Below are 24,898 nucleotides of genomic sequence, written 5' to 3'. Positions count from 1 at the left end.
GGGACAAGGGCAAAGTTTAGAAAGGGTTGTGGGAGTACTTATACTTGAGATTTTACAAGATAACCTTTCAAAATAATTATACAATTATTCGTAGAGTCTCTTGTTAGAGTGTCTCTGATCATATAGTTTGCTATGAAAATGATATTAGATATGTAAAATCACTTTAATATTTTGATTTCAAAGGCCTCAAAGTGATAATGGGTATGTAAAATCAGTTTAATATTTTGGTTTCAAATGTAGTTTGTCAATAGAAAAAGCCCAAAACTTTTGTAATTAAATTTAATAATATCCTTAGACTTTTGTGAAGATCCGTCACTTCATTTAGTCCATATTCTTTTTATGTTGGTAACTCTCATTCTCATGCTACTTATATTCCCATTTCTAACATCAATGCTAATCTTTCATGGAGAATTACTTATAATTGCATTCCCATTTTCCATCAATCATTTCCTACTAATTTTCATGTAGAAGAAACATTCACTAAATATAAAAGAAAATAGCTTATTACATAGAAACAAGATTGACTAGTGAGTGAAAAAAAATCCTCTAGACCAAAGAAGCAACTTCCTCAAATCATACAATTCAGTAGGGTCCATAACATTCTGTCCTAAATTTCAAATGCTAGCCTAATTAACACTTTAACATTCTGTCCTAAATTTCAAATGCTAGCCTAATTAACACTTTAACAAGGTTGATAAGATCTAAAAATTAGAAAAAAAATATTAACAACTAGACTACTTAGATTTATTTTTGAGTTACTCTTATGGACAGAAAGTCTCAAGTCTTTCTCTTCCATCTCTTAACTTCTAGAAACCAACTAGCAAACATACTCTTAGTTATAATGAGATAATTCATTCTTATCATTATCAAACTCTTGATACTGCCTAAGAATCTTAGCACAATCAGATGCAACTTCCTTGGTCATGAAACCAATATTATTAACAAATCTATCATATGTGATGATGCCATTGTGTCGATTGAGAATAACAGGGGATTGGTCACGGCCTAGGGTGGGTTCATTGCAATGATGCATTGGCCTGGTTACAAGTTTGGCATCACAAATCTGGTTTTCATGAAATGCATCAACCAATATGGTATATGATCCTGATGAGTCAGTCCTTACAAGTTTCTTGTACACAATCTTATTTGTAATTTTGTCCTTGCATTGTAGAATAACCACAGCACCTGGAGAACATCATTGTAGAAAATGTGAACAAAGAAACCAATTTTTCAAATAAGATTAGTTACTGGTTTTTAACAGTGATATAAAAACCGTACCCTGCTGACCGGAAGACCAGAAAACCGGTGAACCAGACCCCTAACCGATACGGTACGGATGTTGAACCGGTCAAGTATCAAAACTGGTCAAATCGGTGAACCGGCCAGAATTTGACTAAACTGACCGGTTTATATACATATTTTTTTTTTTAAAACTTAAAAACTCATTACACATTGACCCCTCTTTTCCAACTCTTCTTCAACACTTCAAGGCACATGTTTCAAGGCATAAGTAGATTACACCTTTTGGTTCCTAACGATTAGTGTGTAATCTCAATGACATTTGTGTAATCTTAGAGTCAACTGTCTGAAGGTACGAGTTGATGCAAAAATGTAACTTCGATATGAAACAACTTTGACTCCTTGTTGTTACATATTAAAACTCCAAATTTATTTTTGTTTTGTAGGATGAGTTATGAACTTGTGTCATTTATTTATATTTTGCGTTTGTTAAGTGATATTTTTTTATTGATATATGTTTTGCAATTTAGACTTTGAATTTGTTAAAGACTTAGAGTTGTTTGTTTAAGTTTAAGTAGGTTATGAATATGAATTATAAATTTGAGTATCTACCTATATGGAAAAAAAATTGTTATAGGTTTATATATATATAAACATAATGTCCGATTTAACCGACATACAATTTAATTACTGAACTACTGGTTGAATCACTGTACTACTATACCAATACCTTAACCAGTTTGATAATCGGTACTATTTTATTAACTCATTCCTAATGGAATCTGATAGCAACAAAAGAGTAATAATATCTAACGGGTGATATAATGCAATAAAGGTTACAATATTGTAAAAATAAATTGTATAAGGAGTATAATTATCACCATATATATCTATATACCTTCATAAAATCATAACCTAATGTAACCATCTCACTACGGTGTAATATGTGGTTCCCTATTTTGTCCTTATTTTCTTCTAATTTTTACCCAAAAAACCATATAACCCAATATCCCTCCTCATCCATGTTATTTGGTTAATTGTTTATTCTTTCTTATACTCTAACCATCATATTATATAATTACATCAGTCGAACAAATTCAACTACAAATTATAATATTTAATATATAATTGTATATTTGATATTTATAATATGCAGAGTGCAAGTTACAAATAATAGGAAAACAAGTTGAAAGAGATCGAAGTGTCTCTCAAAACACTAATAATTATAAAGAATGTATCATTCTCAATAAAAATATTCTACACGGTAGTGAGTACTTTGAGTAAAGACTCCATTAGTGGAGATGCAAATTATATTTTATAATGTAATTTTAAGATCAAAATTGTAACTTCAATAAAAATTAAAAGTTATAAATGTCATTATCTTTTAATTTTTTAGTACATTTTCTCATAACTTGTTGAGTCTAACTCGAGTACTTTATATCATTTCGTTTATTAATCATGATAAACAATCACTACATAGAATTTCTGAAAACTTGTCTTTCAATCAAAGTTAATTTATTTTTTTATGGAAACGATTGTTTATCATTTGTGGTAAAATGGTAGAAAATAGTAGATATGAAATAACTTTCTTGAGTAGAAATTATGGTTACAATATTATTATTTTCAGAGTCTCTCTAATGACATTGTAATCATAATTACGACCGTATTGGTCAGACTTACTACAGTATTTTGTTTTCATAATCAATTGTAATAAGTACAACTTAATTCTATTCACAACCATAATCATAATTTAAAAAAGAGTAAATTACACTGACACCCCTAGTAAAATTACACAAACCACCCCTCACTTTTCTATACCTATACAAACATCCCCTAGTTTTATACTTTCATTACACTGACCACCCTGTATAGTAAATAAGAAGTGTAATCTTTTAAACAAAAAATGTGATAAATGCAATTAAGTTAAATAAAACATGATATATTGTGTAAACAAGTCCAAATAATATACAAGTTTTATCACATTTTTTGTTTAAAAGATTACATTTATTTCTTATACAGAGAGGTGGTCAGTGTAATGAAAATACAAAACTAAGAGAGATTTGTGTAGGTGTAAAAAAGTGATGGGTGATTTGTATAATTTCACTAAAATATATCAGTCTAATTTACTCATTAAAAAATGAAAGTATAACTCATTGCCCAGGAAGTGAGTTTTAACAACATGCGTTTAATTACAGGCAAATAAGCATTTAACTAAACACATTTATTGGTAATGAAAGCATTGTGGTATATAAAAAAAAACTGACAAAAGTTATGTGCATGGACAACACTTCCAAAGAAGTGTTCTCATATTTCAGATATATTCTACTATCCTTCAGTTTCTACCCATTCGTTCTACTTCATTCACATAAACATCACTTATAAGCATTATAATTTCACAAATATTGACTTAAAAATCAAAACAACAAATATATGAATGATTAGTACTTACTAGGAATGTAGGTGGTGATTGGAGTCTCAAAACCAAGACGGCAAGGGTCACAATAGACACGACCCTTAACTATGAAAGGCTTCATTGTGAGTGAACGAATGGCTACAACCATAGCAGGAAGAACACACAAAACCACTACAAAGGTTGTTATTATGAGAGCCATAATGGAAGTACTCTAAGAGAATGTCAAAGAAGATTTTTTATGTTGAGTTATTGAAAAACAATTAATGCATGGTTTTGTACTTTGCTATTCAAACCTTACACGTCATAAGAAGGTATAATAACTTGAAAACACAGTCAAATTTAAAACGTTGAGCTTTATTCTCCGAGAAGAGCTACTCTGACAACAAAACACAACTTATTTTGTTATTGTAATTTTTTTTGTTCATAGGAAGTTGCTACTTATCTATTAATTGTTTTTAAATACTGTTCATAAATATGTGTTTTTATGAAGAGAAAAGTTGTTTTAGTTATAACTATATCATTACTTAGTTAATAAAAGAGATATGGATGATGAGTAGAAGTGAAAGACTATCATGTTATAGAGAGATGAAGGATAATATAAGAAAATACTGCTAAACATATTAATTACGTTTCTTTGTTTTTAAAACATGAGGTAATATTTATTGCAAAATTAACCTTTAATTAATTCAAGCATAAATTATTTTCTTATACCTTGTTTTTTTTTGTTTCCCACAAGTATCCTTGTACTAGAGACAATCTTGTCCGAGCCGAGAACATTCAACATGTATGTGAGGCTAACTCTCGCAGCGGATATTTTTCATCCACAAGACTCAAACTCAAGACTTTACTTAAAAGAATACTTACCCATTATTTCCATATACCTTGTTGATTGTAAGAAAAAGAAATCAATAAGCCAGATTGTACATTTCTATTCAATTCTTCAAAATAATATCAACCAGTAATAAAGTTAGACATGAAATAAAATTAAAAGAGTAAGTGTGGATAATAAAAATAAAATAGTCTATATAATAATATGTAAAAGTTTTTTTTTATGATATCAGTTTATTATGTATCATTATGTTAATTATTAGTATCCCTTTAAATAAAACTAATCCAGATGAATTTATGGTGATCATTTGAAGTGTGGCTTTATTAATTGTTTCATTTTAATTTAAGTTTTCTTTGCTCTAGCTGATTTTTTTTATTGATATTTATAGGTAGTATTGGCAATTAGGGTCGCTCTGTCTATATAATGATTGTTAAAATTAGGGCAAGTATAATTATATTTTTTAAATAGAATATGAAATATCATTTATAACTTGCCTGCCCTAAATATGGGAAGAGTAGACTTGTAGGCTGTCCTAAACAAAATTTAAAAAAATAATACAAATTTATATACGTATTATATAAAATAAACAATATATATTTTATATACAAATATATTTATCATAATAAAAAATCATTCTAATAGAACAATACATACAAAATATAAATATAATATAATACAAAAATACATAGTACATAACTTACATATAAAATACAAAGGGGATAATACATTTGCATATATATAATATACAAAATACAAGTATATATACATAATAAGAAAATGGTAGTATTTTTATATTTAATATACAAATGCATATATAGCAAATGGAATAAACTTTCTTATATTTAAAAAAAAATACATACTTTTATATGTATGATATTCAATATTTTATCTAATAATACACATAGGCCACCCATTATGCCCGTTGGTAATACCTAGGACCGAATTGGGCAAGTTGGCGAACCTTTTAGGACAGATTGATACATTTTAAAGATTTACCCGTCCAATAAATGGGGCAGGCGGGCCAATGGGCTTTACCCAAATTGTCAATAGTATTTGTAGGGCAGCAATTCGATTAGCTTATCTATATTTTTGTCTCTGTTTCTCTTATTTTGTGTTGGGTGCCTTAGTATTATCTTGTGGATGTTATTTCTCTTCCTTTTATTTTGTGTTGGGCTCTATGCCATATAACACCCTTTCCTCCTTAACTATAGGGCTAGTTGGCCTTCTTAATATTTATGTCAAGCAAAATTTACAGCACAAATATATGAAACAGAACTTTACCAGCTTGCCACACTAATTATTGACAACAATAGTTGATGTTTGTAGATTATGCTAAAAGGGCATCATGCCATAAGGTGGTGCTCCAGCTAGATTAGTGATTCAAAATGCAACTATTGGCAAGTTGAGATTAAATAATAAGTGTATATTTCATTACAATCAATTTTGGACCAACTGTGTGTGATTTGTATACTTTCATATTCCTATGAACAGAAATGAAGCACTGTTTCCATGAAATATCTAATAGTTCATGACTATGATCTTACTATAAGTCATAATCTTACTTATGCAGTGGTCTCTCCGGTAACTGAGAGAAGCCAAACTCTGATTTCATTATGATGTAACCATTAATCATGTAAATGAAATTTGAAGACAAATAAACGATTAATTATTTTTACCTGAACCAAAAAGATGCACTGAGCCAAGGCTTATATTGTTGTACAAGTACACAATTGTCTGAATGAGGATATTTCAGTTTAAGGATGATGATGTAAGGGAAAATAATTATAAGCAATAATGTGAAGTTTATTTTATGCAAAACTGATTCTATATAATATTTATCACAGGTGTTTGTTATATTTTTAATTTTAAAACAGAAATCTCATTTTTTTTTCCTACTAAAACCAATTACAAAAGATATGTACCTCGGCTATGTGAGAGACTTGCCATGTCCATAATGAACCGTGTATTAATTATAAATATATCCACTAATATGTTAACATTTGTGTTATTATATTAATAACTAGGAAAAATTGCATAATAGTAAATGAGTGACTATTATTAGTGGAAATTAAACTAGAAAATAAGTGGCACTCATCATAGAACTTGACTCTAATTTAAGAATCTTAATGCTTTTTTGGTACTAAAGGGTATTCTGAATACTTGTTTGATCCCAATATAGGCATTCTAAATTGGTACTAATATATGAATATATCTGTTGATGCCAAAATGAATACAATGTCTAAGGTATATACACCATTTATTAGTTAATATGGATTGAGAACTTAATGTTTTTTCTTCTTTTTTATAGATCTTAATTCACTATAACTAAGAGGAATCTTGTTCGTCTTGCACTTTTAATCTCAAAAGCCAAGTTTATAAATAAATAAATAAGATCCAAAGCCATATGATTAATGGATTGCACCAAACAATTATTATTCACAACCATACTATTTGCCTAAAAAGTAATCACTATAAAATTATATAAAACTAGTAAAGGATCAAATAAACAATCATAATGATTCTCTTCGCTGCTAAATGTTGAAATTACCAAATCCTTGAACGTTTTCATAGTCTCATAGATACACCATTGAATCCATTTCCAAAAATTGGACAATATTTTGCATATAGTCTATTCTCTATATCTAACACTTGCAAAGAAAAAATAGAATGACCAACACCTATCAATTTCAACTGATTCTCTTTCAAATTGTAGATTCATATAAAGATCTCTGACATAAATATGACAGAACTATGTGCTCTATATTGCAGCACTTAGATCCTCCATTGCTGAAATTAGTTTCCTTGAAAGCTTTCTAATCTGATGCTGGCCACAAAGCTTTGAATATGAGAATTGATTGAAGAGGACTTGATATTTAAGCTATTCATTCAATATGTACAGGACAAGAATATGCAAACTAAACCCTTTTCTACTTTTCACTCAACGTGAGCAAAAGCTCATCTTTGTGTACTATCTTCGCCTTTTTGTTTCTGTCCACGACTAAAATTCCTTCTGCTACCCTTTCATCTTTCACTTGAAGCTCCGGCATTAAGTTTCTGTCACTCAAAGTAGAGTTACATGTGTCCAGTGAACTGCATTTCTGAAACTTGAAGTTCGGATTTGAGCAACTTCGGACGAAGCTGTCAGATGTTTCAACATTCTCATAGTGAGTTGAAGGAATGCGTACGGTTTCATTATTTGCAGGATAATAACACGGAATCCCCAATTCAGAATGAATTTTTTCTTTAAGAGAAATCATCTTAGGCTTCTCGCCATGTACTAGCATAACATGCTTGGGGGAGAGAAATTTCACAAGATCCATTATCCCTTTACAATCGGTGTGAGGACTGAAAGCCAATTGATGAACCTGTCAATTATAGACATTAGTCAAATTATTTAAGACTAAATAAAATGAATTTAATTTCACGCCAAATTGTATTTTACACTTTTTAATGTGAAGTTTATATACTAAAATTTATAATGTACATTAACCTTTTCCGGAATCCAAGCATTTGCAAGACAAGAGAAACATTATTTCAATAGTATTAGGATATAATCTTGCCCTTATTTCTAAAACAGAAGTTTTAACCAATTCTGTGATAGATAAAGGAAATTCAGCAGAGGACACAAGCATTTAGCTCAAGTAGAGCACTATCTTAAAAATTAGTTTTCACCCATGAAACCTGTTCTTGGCTGAGTACCTAGGCCAACCGTACAGTGGGCTGACACGGCATTAATCTGATCCAAGCAACCCTAGGGCTGCTCTTCCACGCCACCCTACACCGACCATATTATGCCTGTCTGGCATAGGGTTAACCGAGCAACATCACAGGCAGTATCCTTGTAGTTGCCCATCATATTCTCTGCCATGAAGGAGGAGAACAGGGCGGGGAGCTACCATAACAGTTAGAAAGACGTGCAGTTTTGTTTATCCAGATGGAAAGAACCAAAATAACAGTTGTTTGTCATATACTTGCTCTTAGAAATTTAGACTAATATAATCAATGATGGAAGTGAAGAGATTCTTTCTCCTGCTTTCAGTAAACTTGTCATCTTATTTCTCAATCAATAGGCAGATAATTACATTTATAAGCTGCTTACGCTTTTTGTCTACCCAGATGGAAAGTTTATAAGCTTAAGTTCTTAAGAATAATGAATTGCTTGTACAGAAGATATATCACCTGGTAAACAAATGGATAGGAGATAAGTACGTACCTGGCAATGGATATCTTTTTCTGAATCAGGACCTAGATCACTTTTGGTGAGCTTACCTGACAATAATTTATGTCCTACTGTTCCAGCCACACAAAAGCTACAAGAATAACAAATTAATGGATTTATAAAACACAATTGATATCTAAACTGCAATATATAAAATAGGATACATTCAAGTATAACTTTCTCTTGAAAAGAACGGGAAATCTGAGAAAGACTGGAAAAGGAATGGGGGAAGGTTGAGATAATGTAGAAATATAAAGCCACAAAATGAAGAAGCTGAATATAAAGAGACCAAGCAAAATCTTGATATTGGAAACCAATAACAAGGCTATTGACGCCTCAAAAAACTGGACTCCCAGACTAATAAGGAACTCTCCTATAAAAAAACCTCAATAACTTCCAAATTCTCCTAATCAAAGAGAAAGGGATTGGAAAGAATCATAACATAGTTGTTGGAAACCAGATTTTCAAATTTGAATGAACAACTTTTAACCAAAGTGAATGGGTTTCATTCCAATCGTGTCTCTTCTTCATGGAAGATTACCTTGGCTGATTGAAAGCCTATTTAAAGGTATTAAGATATTCAATTCATAAACACAAATCATACACGAAATTCTCTGAACTTAATGAAACAATTTTCTTCATTATTTTCCAACTTTGTTCCCAAACGTTCAGATTTTCTGAAGTTGGTTTAAGTGCTTATGTTCTAAACTTCCAAAGATATAAGAGCATTGTTTATTAAGTATATATTGTCATAAAATGATTGCAAATTATAGCATTGTCAAAATTTGTAAAGGCAATCCCTCCATTGATACATTCTTCATCTTGTTGTAAACTTTTTATCACAATGGTATGTTGATAAAGGGAAAATAGTTCACTTGGAACAAGTGTTTTTCAAGGATAGATAGTTGTGAGTGTGTAAGGTACAAGAGTCTTGGGGAGAGAATTTGTAATTGCAACTCAAATTATCTAGTGAAAAAATCTCGTATGGTAAGAGTACTGGATGTAACATTTGGTGAACAAGAAGGCGAACCAGTATAAAATTCTCTGTGTACTCTTTTTCTTCTACTCTATTTTTGTGATTTTATTATTGCTTTACTTGGTTTACTTATGCATCAACAATCTGATGCATAAATACTTTGATATCTTAAGCAGAAAAATCAGTCATTTCTCCCAACAACTAATTCACTCCCACCCCTCTCTTAATTGTCATCTAATACTTATAGTTTTGTTGTTGTTCCCTCCCCACTCACCACATATATTTTGTAGTAACAAATGTGGTTAATGTTCTACTTAAAATAATTTTGAATGTTATCCTTATCAAAATAATAAAATTTTATTTTATCTCAAGTAACTAAAATAAATAAGATAATCACAAAAGAATAATTGCATAATATGTCGAGATAATCTTAGAGGTAATTAAAGCTTAACCCGAATAATTAATGATTGACTATTAAAGTTAATCAACAAATATACATATTTGCAAAATATTTGGGAAAATATACATATTGTCAAATTATATATCCATAATAATAAATAATATCAAGAAGACTTTATCTAAAAGGATTGTGCATTATATTTAGTTGGGTCTGGGGTCGGGTTCAAATTCGAATACTAACCTGATCGACTTCGGATCTAGGACCGGACCCAGGTCCATAAAAATGACCCAGTTAACATTTCGGGTCGGGTAAGGAATAAAATTTACCCCACCTCTACTCAATCCTAATTGTATATTAGAATTGTTTAATCATCTATGTGTGTTTCCTTGTGTTGCCTTACATGTGAGAAAGAGAAATGAAGTAGATTTGGTGACATTTGGTATAAGAGAAGAATGAGAGAAAATGAAGAAAAATAGATATTTTCTTCTCTTAACCTTTTATTTGGTTAGATTGAAAATAACAAGAAAAAGATTATATTATGGTTTAAAGGTAGGAGAGAAAGAATTTATGGTGAGCCCACATACTTTTCATTCTCCTTTCTCTCTTCATAACTAAATAGGGGAAAATTTATATTTATCTTCAATTTCTCCCACATTTTTCTCTTCATTCTAATTCTCCTCTACCAAAGAGAGGCTTAGTGTGCTTTTCTTCTTCAACAATTATTTCTATGATGATTTTTGCTTCACAACAACAATTTCAGATTCCATGGATATGCAATTTCCTATCCCGAAATGCAATTGTTTTAACTTCCACATTTGTTAATGAAAGTGCAAATTTACACATTTATGACTCAACCACATAATTAGTGATACTTTTTTTTAGCTTTTGTCGTTGAGTCATGAAGTGTAAAATTTATGATTTTATGACCCAAATGTAGAAGTTTGTAATAATAATCATATATGTAGTTGACCATATCAGGGACAAGGGCAAAGTTTAGAAAGGGTTGTGGGAGTACTTATACTTGAGATTTTACAAGATAACCTTTCAAAATAATTATACAATTATTCGTAGAGTCTCTTGTTAGAGTGTCTCTGATCATATAGTTTGCTATGAAAATGATATTAGATATGTAAAATCACTTTAATATTTTGATTTCAAAGGCCTCAAAGTGATAATGGGTATGTAAAATCAGTTTAATATTTTGGTTTCAAATGTAGTTTGTCAATAGAAAAAGCCCAAAACTTTTGTAATTAAATTTAATAATATCCTTAGACTTTTGTGAAGATCCGTCACTTCATTTAGTCCATATTCTTTTTATGTTGGTAACTCTCATTCTCATGCTACTTATATTCCCATTTCTAACATCAATGCTAATCTTTCATGGAGAATTACTTATAATTGCATTCCCATTTTCCATCAATCATTTCCTACTAATTTTCATGTAGAAGAAACATTCACTAAATATAAAAGAAAATAGCTTATTACATAGAAACAAGATTGACTAGTGAGTGAAAAAAAATCCTCTAGACCAAAGAAGCAACTTCCTCAAATCATACAATTCAGTAGGGTCCATAACATTCTGTCCTAAATTTCAAATGCTAGCCTAATTAACACTTTAACATTCTGTCCTAAATTTCAAATGCTAGCCTAATTAACACTTTAACAAGGTTGATAAGATCTAAAAATTAGAAAAAAAATATTAACAACTAGACTACTTAGATTTATTTTTGAGTTACTCTTATGGACAGAAAGTCTCAAGTCTTTCTCTTCCATCTCTTAACTTCTAGAAACCAACTAGCAAACATACTCTTAGTTATAATGAGATAATTCATTCTTATCATTATCAAACTCTTGATACTGCCTAAGAATCTTAGCACAATCAGATGCAACTTCCTTGGTCATGAAACCAATATTATTAACAAATCTATCATATGTGATGATGCCATTGTGTCGATTGAGAATAACAGGGGATTGGTCACGGCCTAGGGTGGGTTCATTGCAATGATGCATTGGCCTGGTTACAAGTTTGGCATCACAAATCTGGTTTTCATGAAATGCATCAACCAATATGGTATATGATCCTGATGAGTCAGTCCTTACAAGTTTCTTGTACACAATCTTATTTGTAATTTTGTCCTTGCATTGTAGAATAACCACAGCACCTGGAGAACATCATTGTAGAAAATGTGAACAAAGAAACCAATTTTTCAAATAAGATTAGTTACTGGTTTTTAACAGTGATATAAAAACCGTACCCTGCTGACCGGAAAACCAGAAAACCGGTGAACCAGACCCCTAACCGATACGGTACGGATGTTGAACCGGTCAAGTATCAAAACTGGTCAAATCGGTGAACCGGCCAGAATTTGACTAAACTGACCGGTTTATATACATATTTTTTTTTTTAAAACTTAAAAACTCATTACACATTGACCCCTCTTTTCCAACTCTTCTTCAACACTTCAAGGCACATGTTTCAAGGCATAAGTAGATTACACCTTTTGGTTCCTAACGATTAGTGTGTAATCTCAATGACATTTGTGTAATCTTAGAGTCAACTGTCTGAAGGTACGAGTTGATGCAAAAATGTAACTTCGATATGAAACAACTTTGACTCCTTGTTGTTACATATTAAAACTCCAAATTTATTTTTGTTTTGTAGGATGAGTTATGAACTTGTGTCATTTATTTATATTTTGCGTTTGTTAAGTGATATTTTTTTATTGATATATGTTTTGCAATTTAGACTTTGAATTTGTTAAAGACTTAGAGTTGTTTGTTTAAGTTTAAGTAGGTTATGAATATGAATTATAAATTTGAGTATCTACCTATATGGAAAAAAAATTGTTATAGGTTTATATATATATAAACATAATGTCCGATTTAACCGACATACAATTTAATTACTGAACTACTGGTTGAATCACTGTACTACTATACCAATACCTTAACCAGTTTGATAATCGGTACTATTTTATTAACTCATTCCTAATGGAATCTGATAGCAACAAAAGAGTAATAATATCTAACGGGTGATATAATGCAATAAAGGTTACAATATTGTAAAAATAAATTGTATAAGGAGTATAATTATCACCATATATATCTATATACCTTCATAAAATCATAACCTAATGTAACCATCTCACTACGGTGTAATATGTGGTTCCCTATTTTGTCCTTATTTTCTTCTAATTTTTACCCAAAAAACCATATAACCCAATATCCCTCCTCATCCATGTTATTTGGTTAATTGTTTATTCTTTCTTATACTCTAACCATCATATTATATAATTACATCAGTCGAACAAATTCAACTACAAATTATAATATTTAATATATAATTGTATATTTGATATTTATAATATGCAGAGTGCAAGTTACAAATAATAGGAAAACAAGTTGAAAGAGATCGAAGTGTCTCTCAAAACACTAATAATTATAAAGAATGTATCATTCTCAATAAAAATATTCTACACGGTAGTGAGTACTTTGAGTAAAGACTCCATTAGTGGAGATGCAAATTATATTTTATAATGTAATTTTAAGATCAAAATTGTAACTTCAATAAAAATTAAAAGTTATAAATGTCATTATCTTTTAATTTTTTAGTACATTTTCTCATAACTTGTTGAGTCTAACTCGAGTACTTTATATCATTTCGTTTATTAATCATGATAAACAATCACTACATAGAATTTCTGAAAACTTGTCTTTCAATCAAAGTTAATTTATTTTTTTATGGAAACGATTGTTTATCATTTGTGGTAAAATGGTAGAAAATAGTAGATATGAAATAACTTTCTTGAGTAGAAATTATGGTTACAATATTATTATTTTCAGAGTCTCTCTAATGACATTGTAATCATAATTACGACCGTATTGGTCAGACTTACTACAGTATTTTGTTTTCATAATCAATTGTAATAAGTACAACTTAATTCTATTCACAACCATAATCATAATTTAAAAAAGAGTAAATTACACTGACACCCCTAGTAAAATTACACAAACCACCCCTCACTTTTCTATACCTATACAAACATCCCCTAGTTTTATACTTTCATTACACTGACCACCCTGTATAGTAAATAAGAAGTGTAATCTTTTAAACAAAAAATGTGATAAATGCAATTAAGTTAAATAAAACATGATATATTGTGTAAACAAGTCCAAATAATATACAAGTTTTATCACATTTTTTGTTTAAAAGATTACATTTATTTCTTATACAGAGAGGTGGTCAGTGTAATGAAAATACAAAACTAAGAGAGATTTGTGTAGGTGTAAAAAAGTGATGGGTGATTTGTATAATTTCACTAAAATATATCAGTCTAATTTACTCATTAAAAAATGAAAGTATAACTCATTGCCCAGGAAGTGAGTTTTAACAACATGCGTTTAATTACAGGCAAATAAGCATTTAACTAAACACATTTATTGGTAATGAAAGCATTGTGGTATATAAAAAAAAACTGACAAAAGTTATGTGCATGGACAACACTTCCAAAGAAGTGTTCTCATATTTCAGATATATTCTACTATCCTTCAGTTTCTACCCATTCGTTCTACTTCATTCACATAAACATCACTTATAAGCATTATAATTTCACAAATATTGACTTAAAAATCAAAACAACAAATATATGAATGATTAGTACTTACTAGGAATGTAGGTGGTGATTGGAGTCTCAAAACCAAGACGGCAAGGGTCACAATAGACACGACCCTTAACTATGAAAGGCTTCATTGTGAGTGAACGAATGGCTACAACCATAGCAGGAAGAACACACAAAACCACTACAAAGGTTGTTATTATGAGAGCCATAATGGAAGTACTCTAAGAGAATGTCAAAGAAGATTTTTTATGTTGAGTTATTGAAAAACAATTAATGCATGGTTTTGTACTTTGCTATTCAAACCTTACACGTCATAAGAAGGTATAATAACTTGAAAACACAGTCAAATTTAAAACGTTGAGCTTTATTCTCCGAGAAGAGCTACTCTGACAACAAAACACAACTTATTTTGTTATTGTAATTTTTTTTGTTCATAGGAAGTTGCTACTTATCTATTAATTGTTTTTAAATACTGTTCATAAATATGTGTTTTTATGAAGAGAAAAGTTGTTTTAGTTATAACTATATCATTACTTAGTTAATAAAAGAGATATGGATGATGAGTAGAAGTGAAAGACTATCATGTTATAGAGAGATGAAGGATAATATAAGAAAATACTGCTAAACATATTAATTACGTTTCTTTGTTTTTAAAACATGAGGTAATATTTATTGCAAAATTAACCTTTAATTAATTCAAGCATAAATTATTTTCTTATACCTTGTTTTTTTTTGTTTCCCACAAGTATCCTTGTACTAGAGACAATCTTGTCCGAGCCGAGAACATTCAACATGTATGTGAGGCTAACTCTCGCAGCGGATATTTTTCATCCACAAGACTCAAACTCAAGACTTTACTTAAAAGAATACTTACCCATTATTTCCATATACCTTGTTGATTGTAAGAAAAAGAAATCAATAAGCCAGATTGTACATTTCTATTCAATTCTTCAAAATAATATCAACCAGTAATAAAGTTAGACATGAAATAAAATTAAAAGAGTAAGTGTGGATAATAAAAATAAAATAGTCTATATAATAATATGTAAAAGTTTTTTTTTATGATATCAGTTTATTATGTATCATTATGTTAATTATTAGTATCCCTTTAAATAAAACTAATCCAGATGAATTTATGGTGATCATTTGAAGTGTGGCTTTATTAATTGTTTCATTTTAATTTAAGTTTTCTTTGCTCTAGCTGATTTTTTTTATTGATATTTATAGGTAGTATTGGCAATTAGGGTCGCTCTGTCTATATAATGATTGTTAAAATTAGGGCAAGTATAATTATATTTTTTAAATAGAATATGAAATATCATTTATAACTTGCCTGCCCTAAATATGGGAAGAGTAGACTTGTAGGCTGTCCTAAACAAAATTTAAAAAAATAATACAAATTTATATACGTATTATATAAAATAAACAATATATATTTTATATACAAATATATTTATCATAATAAAAAATCATTCTAATAGAACAATACATACAAAATATAAATATAATATAATACAAAAATACATAGTACATAACTTACATATAAAATACAAAGGGGATAATACATTTGCATATATATAATATACAAAATACAAGTATATATACATAATAAGAAAATGGTAGTATTTTTATATTTAATATACAAATGCATATATAGCAAATGGAATAAACTTTCTTATATTTAAAAAAAAATACATACTTTTATATGTATGATATTCAATATTTTATCTAATAATACACATAGGCCACCCATTATGCCCGTTGGTAATACCTAGGACCGAATTGGGCAAGTTGGCGAACCTTTTAGGACAGATTGATACATTTTAAAGATTTACCCGTCCAATAAATGGGGCAGGCGGGCCAATGGGCTTTACCCAAATTGTCAATAGTATTTGTAGGGCAGCAATTCGATTAGCTTATCTATATTTTTGTCTCTGTTTCTCTTATTTTGTGTTGGGTGCCTTAGTATTATCTTGTGGATGTTATTTCTCTTCCTTTTATTTTGTGTTGGGCTCTATGCCATATAACACCCTTTCCTCCTTAACTATAGGGCTAGTTGGCCTTCTTAATATTTATGTCAAGCAAAATTTACAGCACAAATATATGAAACAGAACTTTACCAGCTTGCCACACTAATTATTGACAACAATAGTTGATGTTTGTAGATTATGCTAAAAGGGCATCATGCCATAAGGTGGTGCTCCAGCTAGATTAGTGATTCAAAATGCAACTATTGGCAAGTTGAGATTAAATAATAAGTGTATATTTCATTACAATCAATTTTGGACCAACTGTGTGTGATTTGTATACTTTCATATTCCTATGAACAGAAATGAAGCACTGTTTCCATGAAATATCTAATAGTTCATGACTATGATCTTACTATAAGTCATAATCTTACTTATGCAGTGGTCTCTCCGGTAACTGAGAGAAGCCAAACTCTGATTTCATTATGATGTAACCATTAATCATGTAAATGAAATTTGAAGACAAATAAACGATTAATTATTTTTACCTGAACCAAAAAGATGCACTGAGCCAAGGCTTATATTGTTGTACAAGTACACAATTGTCTGAATGAGGATATTTCAGTTTAAGGATGATGATGTAAGGGAAAATAATTATAAGCAATAATGTGAAGTTTATTTTATGCAAAACTGATTCTATATAATATTTATCACAGGTGTTTGTTATATTTTTAATTTTAAAACAGAAATCTCATTTTTTTTTCCTACTAAAACCAATTACAAAAGATATGTACCTCGGCTATGTGAGAGACTTGCCATGTCCATAATGAACCGTGTATTAATTATAAATATATCCACTAATATGTTAACATTTGTGTTATTATATTAATAACTAGGAAAAATTGCATAATAGTAAATGAGTGACTATTATTAGTGGAAATTAAACTAGAAAATAAGTGGCACTCATCATAGAACTTGACTCTAATTTAAGAATCTTAATGCTTTTTTGGTACTAAAGGGTATTCTGAATACTTGTTTGATCCCAATATAGGCATTCTAAATTGGTACTAATATATGAATATATCTGTTGATGCCAAAATGAATACAATGTCTAAGGTATATACACCATTTATTAGTTAATATGGATTGAGAACTTAATGTTTTTTCTTCTTTTTTATAGATCTTAATTCACTATAACTAAGAGGAATCTTGTTCGTCTTGCACTTTTAATCTCAAAAGCCAAGTTTATAAATAAATAAATAAGATCCAAAGCCATATGATTAATGGATTGCACCAAACAATTATTATTCACAACCATACTATTTGCCTAAAAAGTAATCACTATAAAATTATATAAAACTAGTAAAGGATCAAATAAACAATCATAATGATTCTCTTCGCTGCTAAATGTTGAAATTACCAAATCCTTGAACGTTTTCATAGTCTCATAGATACACCATTGAATCCATTTCCAAAAATTGGACAATATTTTGCATATAGTCTATTCTCTATATCTAACACTTGCAAAGAAAAAATAGAATGACCAACACCTATCAATTTCAACTGATTCTCTTTCAAATTGTAGATTCATATAAAGATCTCTGACATAAATATGACAGAACTATGTGCTCTATATTGCAGCACTTAGATCCTCCATTGCTGAAATTAGTTTCCTTGAAAGCTTTCTAATCTGATGCTGGCCACAAAGCTTTGAATATGAGAATTGATTGAAGAGGACTTGATATTTAAGCTATTCATTCAATATGTACAGGACAAGAATATGCAAACTAAACCCTTTTCTACTTTTCACTCAACGTGAGCAAAAGCTCATCTTTGTGTACTATCTTCGCCTTTTTGTTTCTGTCCACGACTAAAATTCCTTCTGCTACCCTTTCATCTTTCACTTGAAGCTCCGGCATTAAGTTTCTGTCACTCAAAGTAGAGTTACATGTGTCCAGTGAACTGCATTTCTGAAACTTGAAGTTCGGATTTGAGCAACTTCGGACGAAGCTGTCAGATGTTTCAACATTCTCATAGTGAGTTGAAGGAATGCGTACGGTTTCATTATTTGCAGGATAATAACACGGAATCCCCAATTCAGAATGAATTTTTTCTTTAAGAGAAATCATCTTAGGCTTCTCGCCATGTACTAGCATAACATGCTTGGGGGAGAGAAATTTCACAAGATCCATTATCCCTTTACAATCGGTGTGAGGACTGAAAGCCAATTGATGAACCTGTCAATTATAGACATTAGTCAAATTATTTAAGACTAAATAAAATGAATTTAATTTCACGCCAAATTGTATTTTACACTTTTTAATGTGAAGTTTATATACTAAAATTTATAATGTACATTAACCTTTTCCGGAATCCAAGCATTTGCAAGACAAGAGAAACATTATTTCAATAGTATTAGGATATAATCTTGCCCTTATTTCTAAAACAGAAGTTTTAACCAATTCTGTGATAGATAAAGGAAATTCAGCAGAGGACACAAGCATTTAGCTCAAGTAGAGCACTATCTTAAAAATTAGTTTTCACCCATGAAACCTGTTCTTGGCTGAGTACCTAGGCCAACCGTACAGTGGGCTGACACGGCATTAATCTGATCCAAGCAACCCTAGGGCTGCTCTTCCACGCCACCCTACACCGACCATATTATGCCTGTCTGGCATAGGGTTAACCGAGCAACATCACAGGCAGTATCCTTGTAGTTGCCCATCATATTCTCTGCCATGAAGGAGGAGAACAGGGCGGGGAGCTACCATAACAGTTAGAAAGACGTGCAGTTTTGTTTATCCAGATGGAAAGAACCAAAATAACAGTTGTTTGTCATATACTTGCTCTTAGAAATTTAGACTAATATAATCAATGATGGAAGTGAAGAGATTCTTTCTCCTGCTTTCAGTAAACTTGTCATCTTATTTCTCAATCAATAGGCAGATAATTACATTTATAAGCTGCTTACGCTTTTTGTCTACCCAGATGGAAAGTTTATAAGCTTAAGTTCTTAAGAATAATGAATTGCTTGTACAGAAGATATATCACCTGGTAAACAAATGGATAGGAGATAAGTACGTACCTGGCAATGGATATCTTTTTCTGAATCAGGACCTAGATCACTTTTGGTGAGCTTACCTGACAATAATTTATGTCCTACTGTGGGGGGGGGGATTTCATAAAACAATTGTGCTTGTTATCTCAAACTATTAAAAACTAGGCTCTGAAAGTAGCAGGTATAACATGCTTATTAACAAGCTAAATTTAGTAATGTGCAAAGATGTTAGACCGCAAACCGATACAATTTGGAAACAATATGTAAGAAGGGGTAAAGGGGGAAATAATTAGGGTTAGAAGTTAATGAGTGGTTATTAATTAATTATGGTTATTATTTAGTGAGGTAAACATATAGTGATTAATTAGGATTTGAGGGGGACTGGTTAAAAAAATAAGGATTCAGAGAGTTGTTAGGGGAATTCTCTAGGAGACTAGGCTCCTTGAACACTATTGAAATCAATCAAAGTTATTTCCAATTCACTCATTATTCCAACACTGTTCTCTTCTTTTCCTAAAAATTAGGTTCTGTATTTTCTGAATTCATAACAAATTGGTCCTATATGCTGAATCAATAATTGTGGCATGATGGAGCAGAGAATTGAGTCCTAGAAAAATTCAATGGAGCTTCTGAAGAAAACCACTAGCAAACAAGGCTACAGCTTCAGTCTTTGGAATCAAGTGTCTGAGATAAAATCGAACATGGATGGCAAGCGATTTAGTTCTTGGATGACAAAACAGGGGATAGATTTGGAGGAAGATGAAGACAAATCCAGGTCTCATCATGACGACAAATCAACCAAAAAGCCGGTTCCAAAAGAAGATTCAAGGGTAGGAAGCAACCATTCATTGGCACAAAAAGTATAATAGCCCTGTTTTGATGGTACTGACCCAATGGGGTGGGTTGTAAGGGCTTAGAAGTTCTTCATCAAATGAAAGACTCCACGAAAATGCAAATCGCTTTTTTTGGTATAGAAGGGACTGCCATACATTGGTTCAGGTTCTTGCGCAATTATAACTTCCATCCACATTATGCAAAACAATGAAATCCGAAACCCGTGATTTTAAAAATAAAGCTGAAATCTGTGATTTTAAAAATAAATTTGAAACCCATACACATCTACAAAAATCAATTGCATCTTAAATCTTCCTTCCACATGTTGTGGGTCAACCACTTCCTAATTAGCTAACATTAAATATTGGGGCTCACGTCTCATTAGCTAGTTCGTAGGAAATAGCTTACCAAGGCGATGAAATGATCAGCCACACTGAGACTGGGACACGGCCCAGAGAAAACTTCATTCTGTCCTAAATTTCAAATGCTAGCCTAATTAACACTTTAACAAGGTTGATAAGATCTAAAAATTAGAAAAAAAATATTAACAACTAGACTACTTAGATTTATTTTTGAGTTACTCTTATGGACAGAAAGTCTCAAGTCTTTCTCTTCCATCTCTTAACTTCTAGAAACCAACTAGCAAACATACTCTTAGTTATAATGAGATAATTCATTCTTATCATTATCAAACTCTTGATACTGCCTAAGAATCTTAGCACAATCAGATGCAACTTCCTTGGTCATGAAACCAATATTATTAACAAATCTATCATATGTGATGATGCCATTGTGTCGATTGAGAATAACAGGGGATTGGTCACGGCCTAGGGTGGGTTCATTGCAATGATGCATTGGCCTGGTTACAAGTTTGGCATCACAAATCTGGTTTTCATGAAATGCATCAACCAATATGGTATATGATCCTGATGAGTCAGTCCTTACAAGTTTCTTGTACACAATCTTATTTGTAATTTTGTCCTTGCATTGTAGAATAACCACAGCACCTGGAGAACATCATTGTAGAAAATGTGAACAAAGAAACCAATTTTTCAAATAAGATTAGTTACTGGTTTTTAACAGTGATATAAAAACCGTACCCTGCTGACCGGAAAACCAGAAAACCGGTGAACCAGACCCCTAACCGATACGGTACGGATGTTGAACCGGTCAAGTATCAAAACTGGTCAAATCGGTGAACCGGCCAGAATTTGACTAAACTGACCGGTTTATATACATATTTTTTTTTTTAAAACTTAAAAACTCATTACACATTGACCCCTCTTTTCCAACTCTTCTTCAACACTTCAAGGCACATGTTTCAAGGCATAAGTAGATTACACCTTTTGGTTCCTAACGATTAGTGTGTAATCTCAATGACATTTGTGTAATCTTAGAGTCAACTGTCTGAAGGTACGAGTTGATGCAAAAATGTAACTTCGATATGAAACAACTTTGACTCCTTGTTGTTACATATTAAAACTCCAAATTTATTTTTGTTTTGTAGGATGAGTTATGAACTTGTGTCATTTATTTATATTTTGCGTTTGTTAAGTGATATTTTTTTATTGATATATGTTTTGCAATTTAGACTTTGAATTTGTTAAAGACTTAGAGTTGTTTGTTTAAGTTTAAGTAGGTTATGAATATGAATTATAAATTTGAGTATCTACCTATATGGAAAAAAAATTGTTATAGGTTTATATATATATAAACATAATGTCCGATTTAACCGACATACAATTTAATTACTGAACTACTGGTTGAATCACTGTACTACTATACCAATACCTTAACCAGTTTGATAATCGGTACTATTTTATTAACTCATTCCTAATGGAATCTGATAGCAACAAAAGAGTAATAATATCTAACGGGTGATATAATGCAATAAAGGTTACAATATTGTAAAAATAAATTGTATAAGGAGTATAATTATCACCATATATATCTATATACCTTCATAAAATCATAACCTAATGTAACCATCTCACTACGGTGTAATATGTGGTTCCCTATTTTGTCCTTATTTTCTTCTAATTTTTACCCAAAAAACCATATAACCCAATATCCCTCCTCATCCATGTTATTTGGTTAATTGTTTATTCTTTCTTATACTCTAACCATCATATTATATAATTACATCAGTCGAACAAATTCAACTACAAATTATAATATTTAATATATAATTGTATATTTGATATTTATAATATGCAGAGTGCAAGTTACAAATAATAGGAAAACAAGTTGAAAGAGATCGAAGTGTCTCTCAAAACACTAATAATTATAAAGAATGTATCATTCTCAATAAAAATATTCTACACGGTAGTGAGTACTTTGAGTAAAGACTCCATTAGTGGAGATGCAAATTATATTTTATAATGTAATTTTAAGATCAAAATTGTAACTTCAATAAAAATTAAAAGTTATAAATGTCATTATCTTTTAATTTTTTAGTACATTTTCTCATAACTTGTTGAGTCTAACTCGAGTACTTTATATCATTTCGTTTATTAATCATGATAAACAATCACTACATAGAATTTCTGAAAACTTGTCTTTCAATCAAAGTTAATTTATTTTTTTATGGAAACGATTGTTTATCATTTGTGGTAAAATGGTAGAAAATAGTAGATATGAAATAACTTTCTTGAGTAGAAATTATGGTTACAATATTATTATTTTCAGAGTCTCTCTAATGACATTGTAATCATAATTACGACCGTATTGGTCAGACTTACTACAGTATTTTGTTTTCATAATCAATTGTAATAAGTACAACTTAATTCTATTCACAACCATAATCATAATTTAAAAAAGAGTAAATTACACTGACACCCCTAGTAAAATTACACAAACCACCCCTCACTTTTCTATACCTATACAAACATCCCCTAGTTTTATACTTTCATTACACTGACCACCCTGTATAGTAAATAAGAAGTGTAATCTTTTAAACAAAAAATGTGATAAATGCAATTAAGTTAAATAAAACATGATATATTGTGTAAACAAGTCCAAATAATATACAAGTTTTATCACATTTTTTGTTTAAAAGATTACATTTATTTCTTATACAGAGAGGTGGTCAGTGTAATGAAAATACAAAACTAAGAGAGATTTGTGTAGGTGTAAAAAAGTGATGGGTGATTTGTATAATTTCACTAAAATATATCAGTCTAATTTACTCATTAAAAAATGAAAGTATAACTCATTGCCCAGGAAGTGAGTTTTAACAACATGCGTTTAATTACAGGCAAATAAGCATTTAACTAAACACATTTATTGGTAATGAAAGCATTGTGGTATATAAAAAAAAACTGACAAAAGTTATGTGCATGGACAACACTTCCAAAGAAGTGTTCTCATATTTCAGATATATTCTACTATCCTTCAGTTTCTACCCATTCGTTCTACTTCATTCACATAAACATCACTTATAAGCATTATAATTTCACAAATATTGACTTAAAAATCAAAACAACAAATATATGAATGATTAGTACTTACTAGGAATGTAGGTGGTGATTGGAGTCTCAAAACCAAGACGGCAAGGGTCACAATAGACACGACCCTTAACTATGAAAGGCTTCATTGTGAGTGAACGAATGGCTACAACCATAGCAGGAAGAACACACAAAACCACTACAAAGGTTGTTATTATGAGAGCCATAATGGAAGTACTCTAAGAGAATGTCAAAGAAGATTTTTTATGTTGAGTTATTGAAAAACAATTAATGCATGGTTTTGTACTTTGCTATTCAAACCTTACACGTCATAAGAAGGTATAATAACTTGAAAACACAGTCAAATTTAAAACGTTGAGCTTTATTCTCCGAGAAGAGCTACTCTGACAACAAAACACAACTTATTTTGTTATTGTAATTTTTTTTGTTCATAGGAAGTTGCTACTTATCTATTAATTGTTTTTAAATACTGTTCATAAATATGTGTTTTTATGAAGAGAAAAGTTGTTTTAGTTATAACTATATCATTACTTAGTTAATAAAAGAGATATGGATGATGAGTAGAAGTGAAAGACTATCATGTTATAGAGAGATGAAGGATAATATAAGAAAATACTGCTAAACATATTAATTACGTTTCTTTGTTTTTAAAACATGAGGTAATATTTATTGCAAAATTAACCTTTAATTAATTCAAGCATAAATTATTTTCTTATACCTTGTTTTTTTTTGTTTCCCACAAGTATCCTTGTACTAGAGACAATCTTGTCCGAGCCGAGAACATTCAACATGTATGTGAGGCTAACTCTCGCAGCGGATATTTTTCATCCACAAGACTCAAACTCAAGACTTTACTTAAAAGAATACTTACCCATTA

General features: G+C 30.4%; 5 protein-coding genes across 5 annotated transcripts; all 5 read right to left on the bottom strand.

Moving 5' to 3' along the window:
* On the bottom strand, positions 833–3,871 carry LOC109359730 (protein DOWNSTREAM OF FLC-like). The gene is made up of 2 exons (XM_019604423.1): positions 3,689–3,871; positions 833–1,185 (listed from the first exon to the last, which is right to left on the bottom strand). The coding sequence occupies exons 1-2, from the start codon at positions 3,849–3,851 to the stop codon at positions 833–835; spliced, it is 516 nt and encodes a 171-aa protein (XP_019459968.1). The 5' UTR covers positions 3,852–3,871.
* On the bottom strand, positions 6,973–9,036 carry LOC109359428 (cleavage and polyadenylation specificity factor subunit 3-II-like; the record flags this gene model as incomplete). Its single annotated transcript, XM_019604086.1, has 2 exons — positions 6,973–7,846; positions 8,695–9,036. Coding segments are annotated over 2 exons (780 nt in total), but the record flags the coding sequence as incomplete, so codon positions are not given.
* LOC109359729 (protein DOWNSTREAM OF FLC-like) lies at positions 11,886–14,924 on the bottom strand. Its single transcript, XM_019604422.1, has 2 exons — positions 14,742–14,924; positions 11,886–12,238 (listed from the first exon to the last, which is right to left on the bottom strand). The coding sequence occupies exons 1-2, from the start codon at positions 14,902–14,904 to the stop codon at positions 11,886–11,888; spliced, it is 516 nt and encodes a 171-aa protein (XP_019459967.1). The 5' UTR covers positions 14,905–14,924.
* LOC109359728 (cleavage and polyadenylation specificity factor subunit 3-II-like) lies at positions 18,026–21,172 on the bottom strand. The gene is made up of 3 exons (XM_019604420.1): positions 21,136–21,172; positions 19,748–19,824; positions 18,026–18,899 (listed from the first exon to the last, which is right to left on the bottom strand). The coding sequence occupies exons 1-3, from the start codon at positions 21,170–21,172 to the stop codon at positions 18,462–18,464; spliced, it is 552 nt and encodes a 183-aa protein (XP_019459965.1). The 3' UTR covers positions 18,026–18,461.
* On the bottom strand, positions 21,209–24,247 carry LOC109359727 (protein DOWNSTREAM OF FLC-like). The gene is made up of 2 exons (XM_019604419.1): positions 24,065–24,247; positions 21,209–21,561 (listed from the first exon to the last, which is right to left on the bottom strand). The coding sequence occupies exons 1-2, from the start codon at positions 24,225–24,227 to the stop codon at positions 21,209–21,211; spliced, it is 516 nt and encodes a 171-aa protein (XP_019459964.1). The 5' UTR covers positions 24,228–24,247.

Source organism: Lupinus angustifolius, chromosome LG11 (genome assembly GCF_001865875.1).
Source record: "Lupinus angustifolius cultivar Tanjil chromosome LG11, LupAngTanjil_v1.0, whole genome shotgun sequence".
Classification (NCBI taxonomy): domain Eukaryota; kingdom Viridiplantae; phylum Streptophyta; class Magnoliopsida; order Fabales; family Fabaceae; genus Lupinus; species Lupinus angustifolius.
This window is presented reverse-complemented; position numbering and strand designations above follow the sequence as displayed.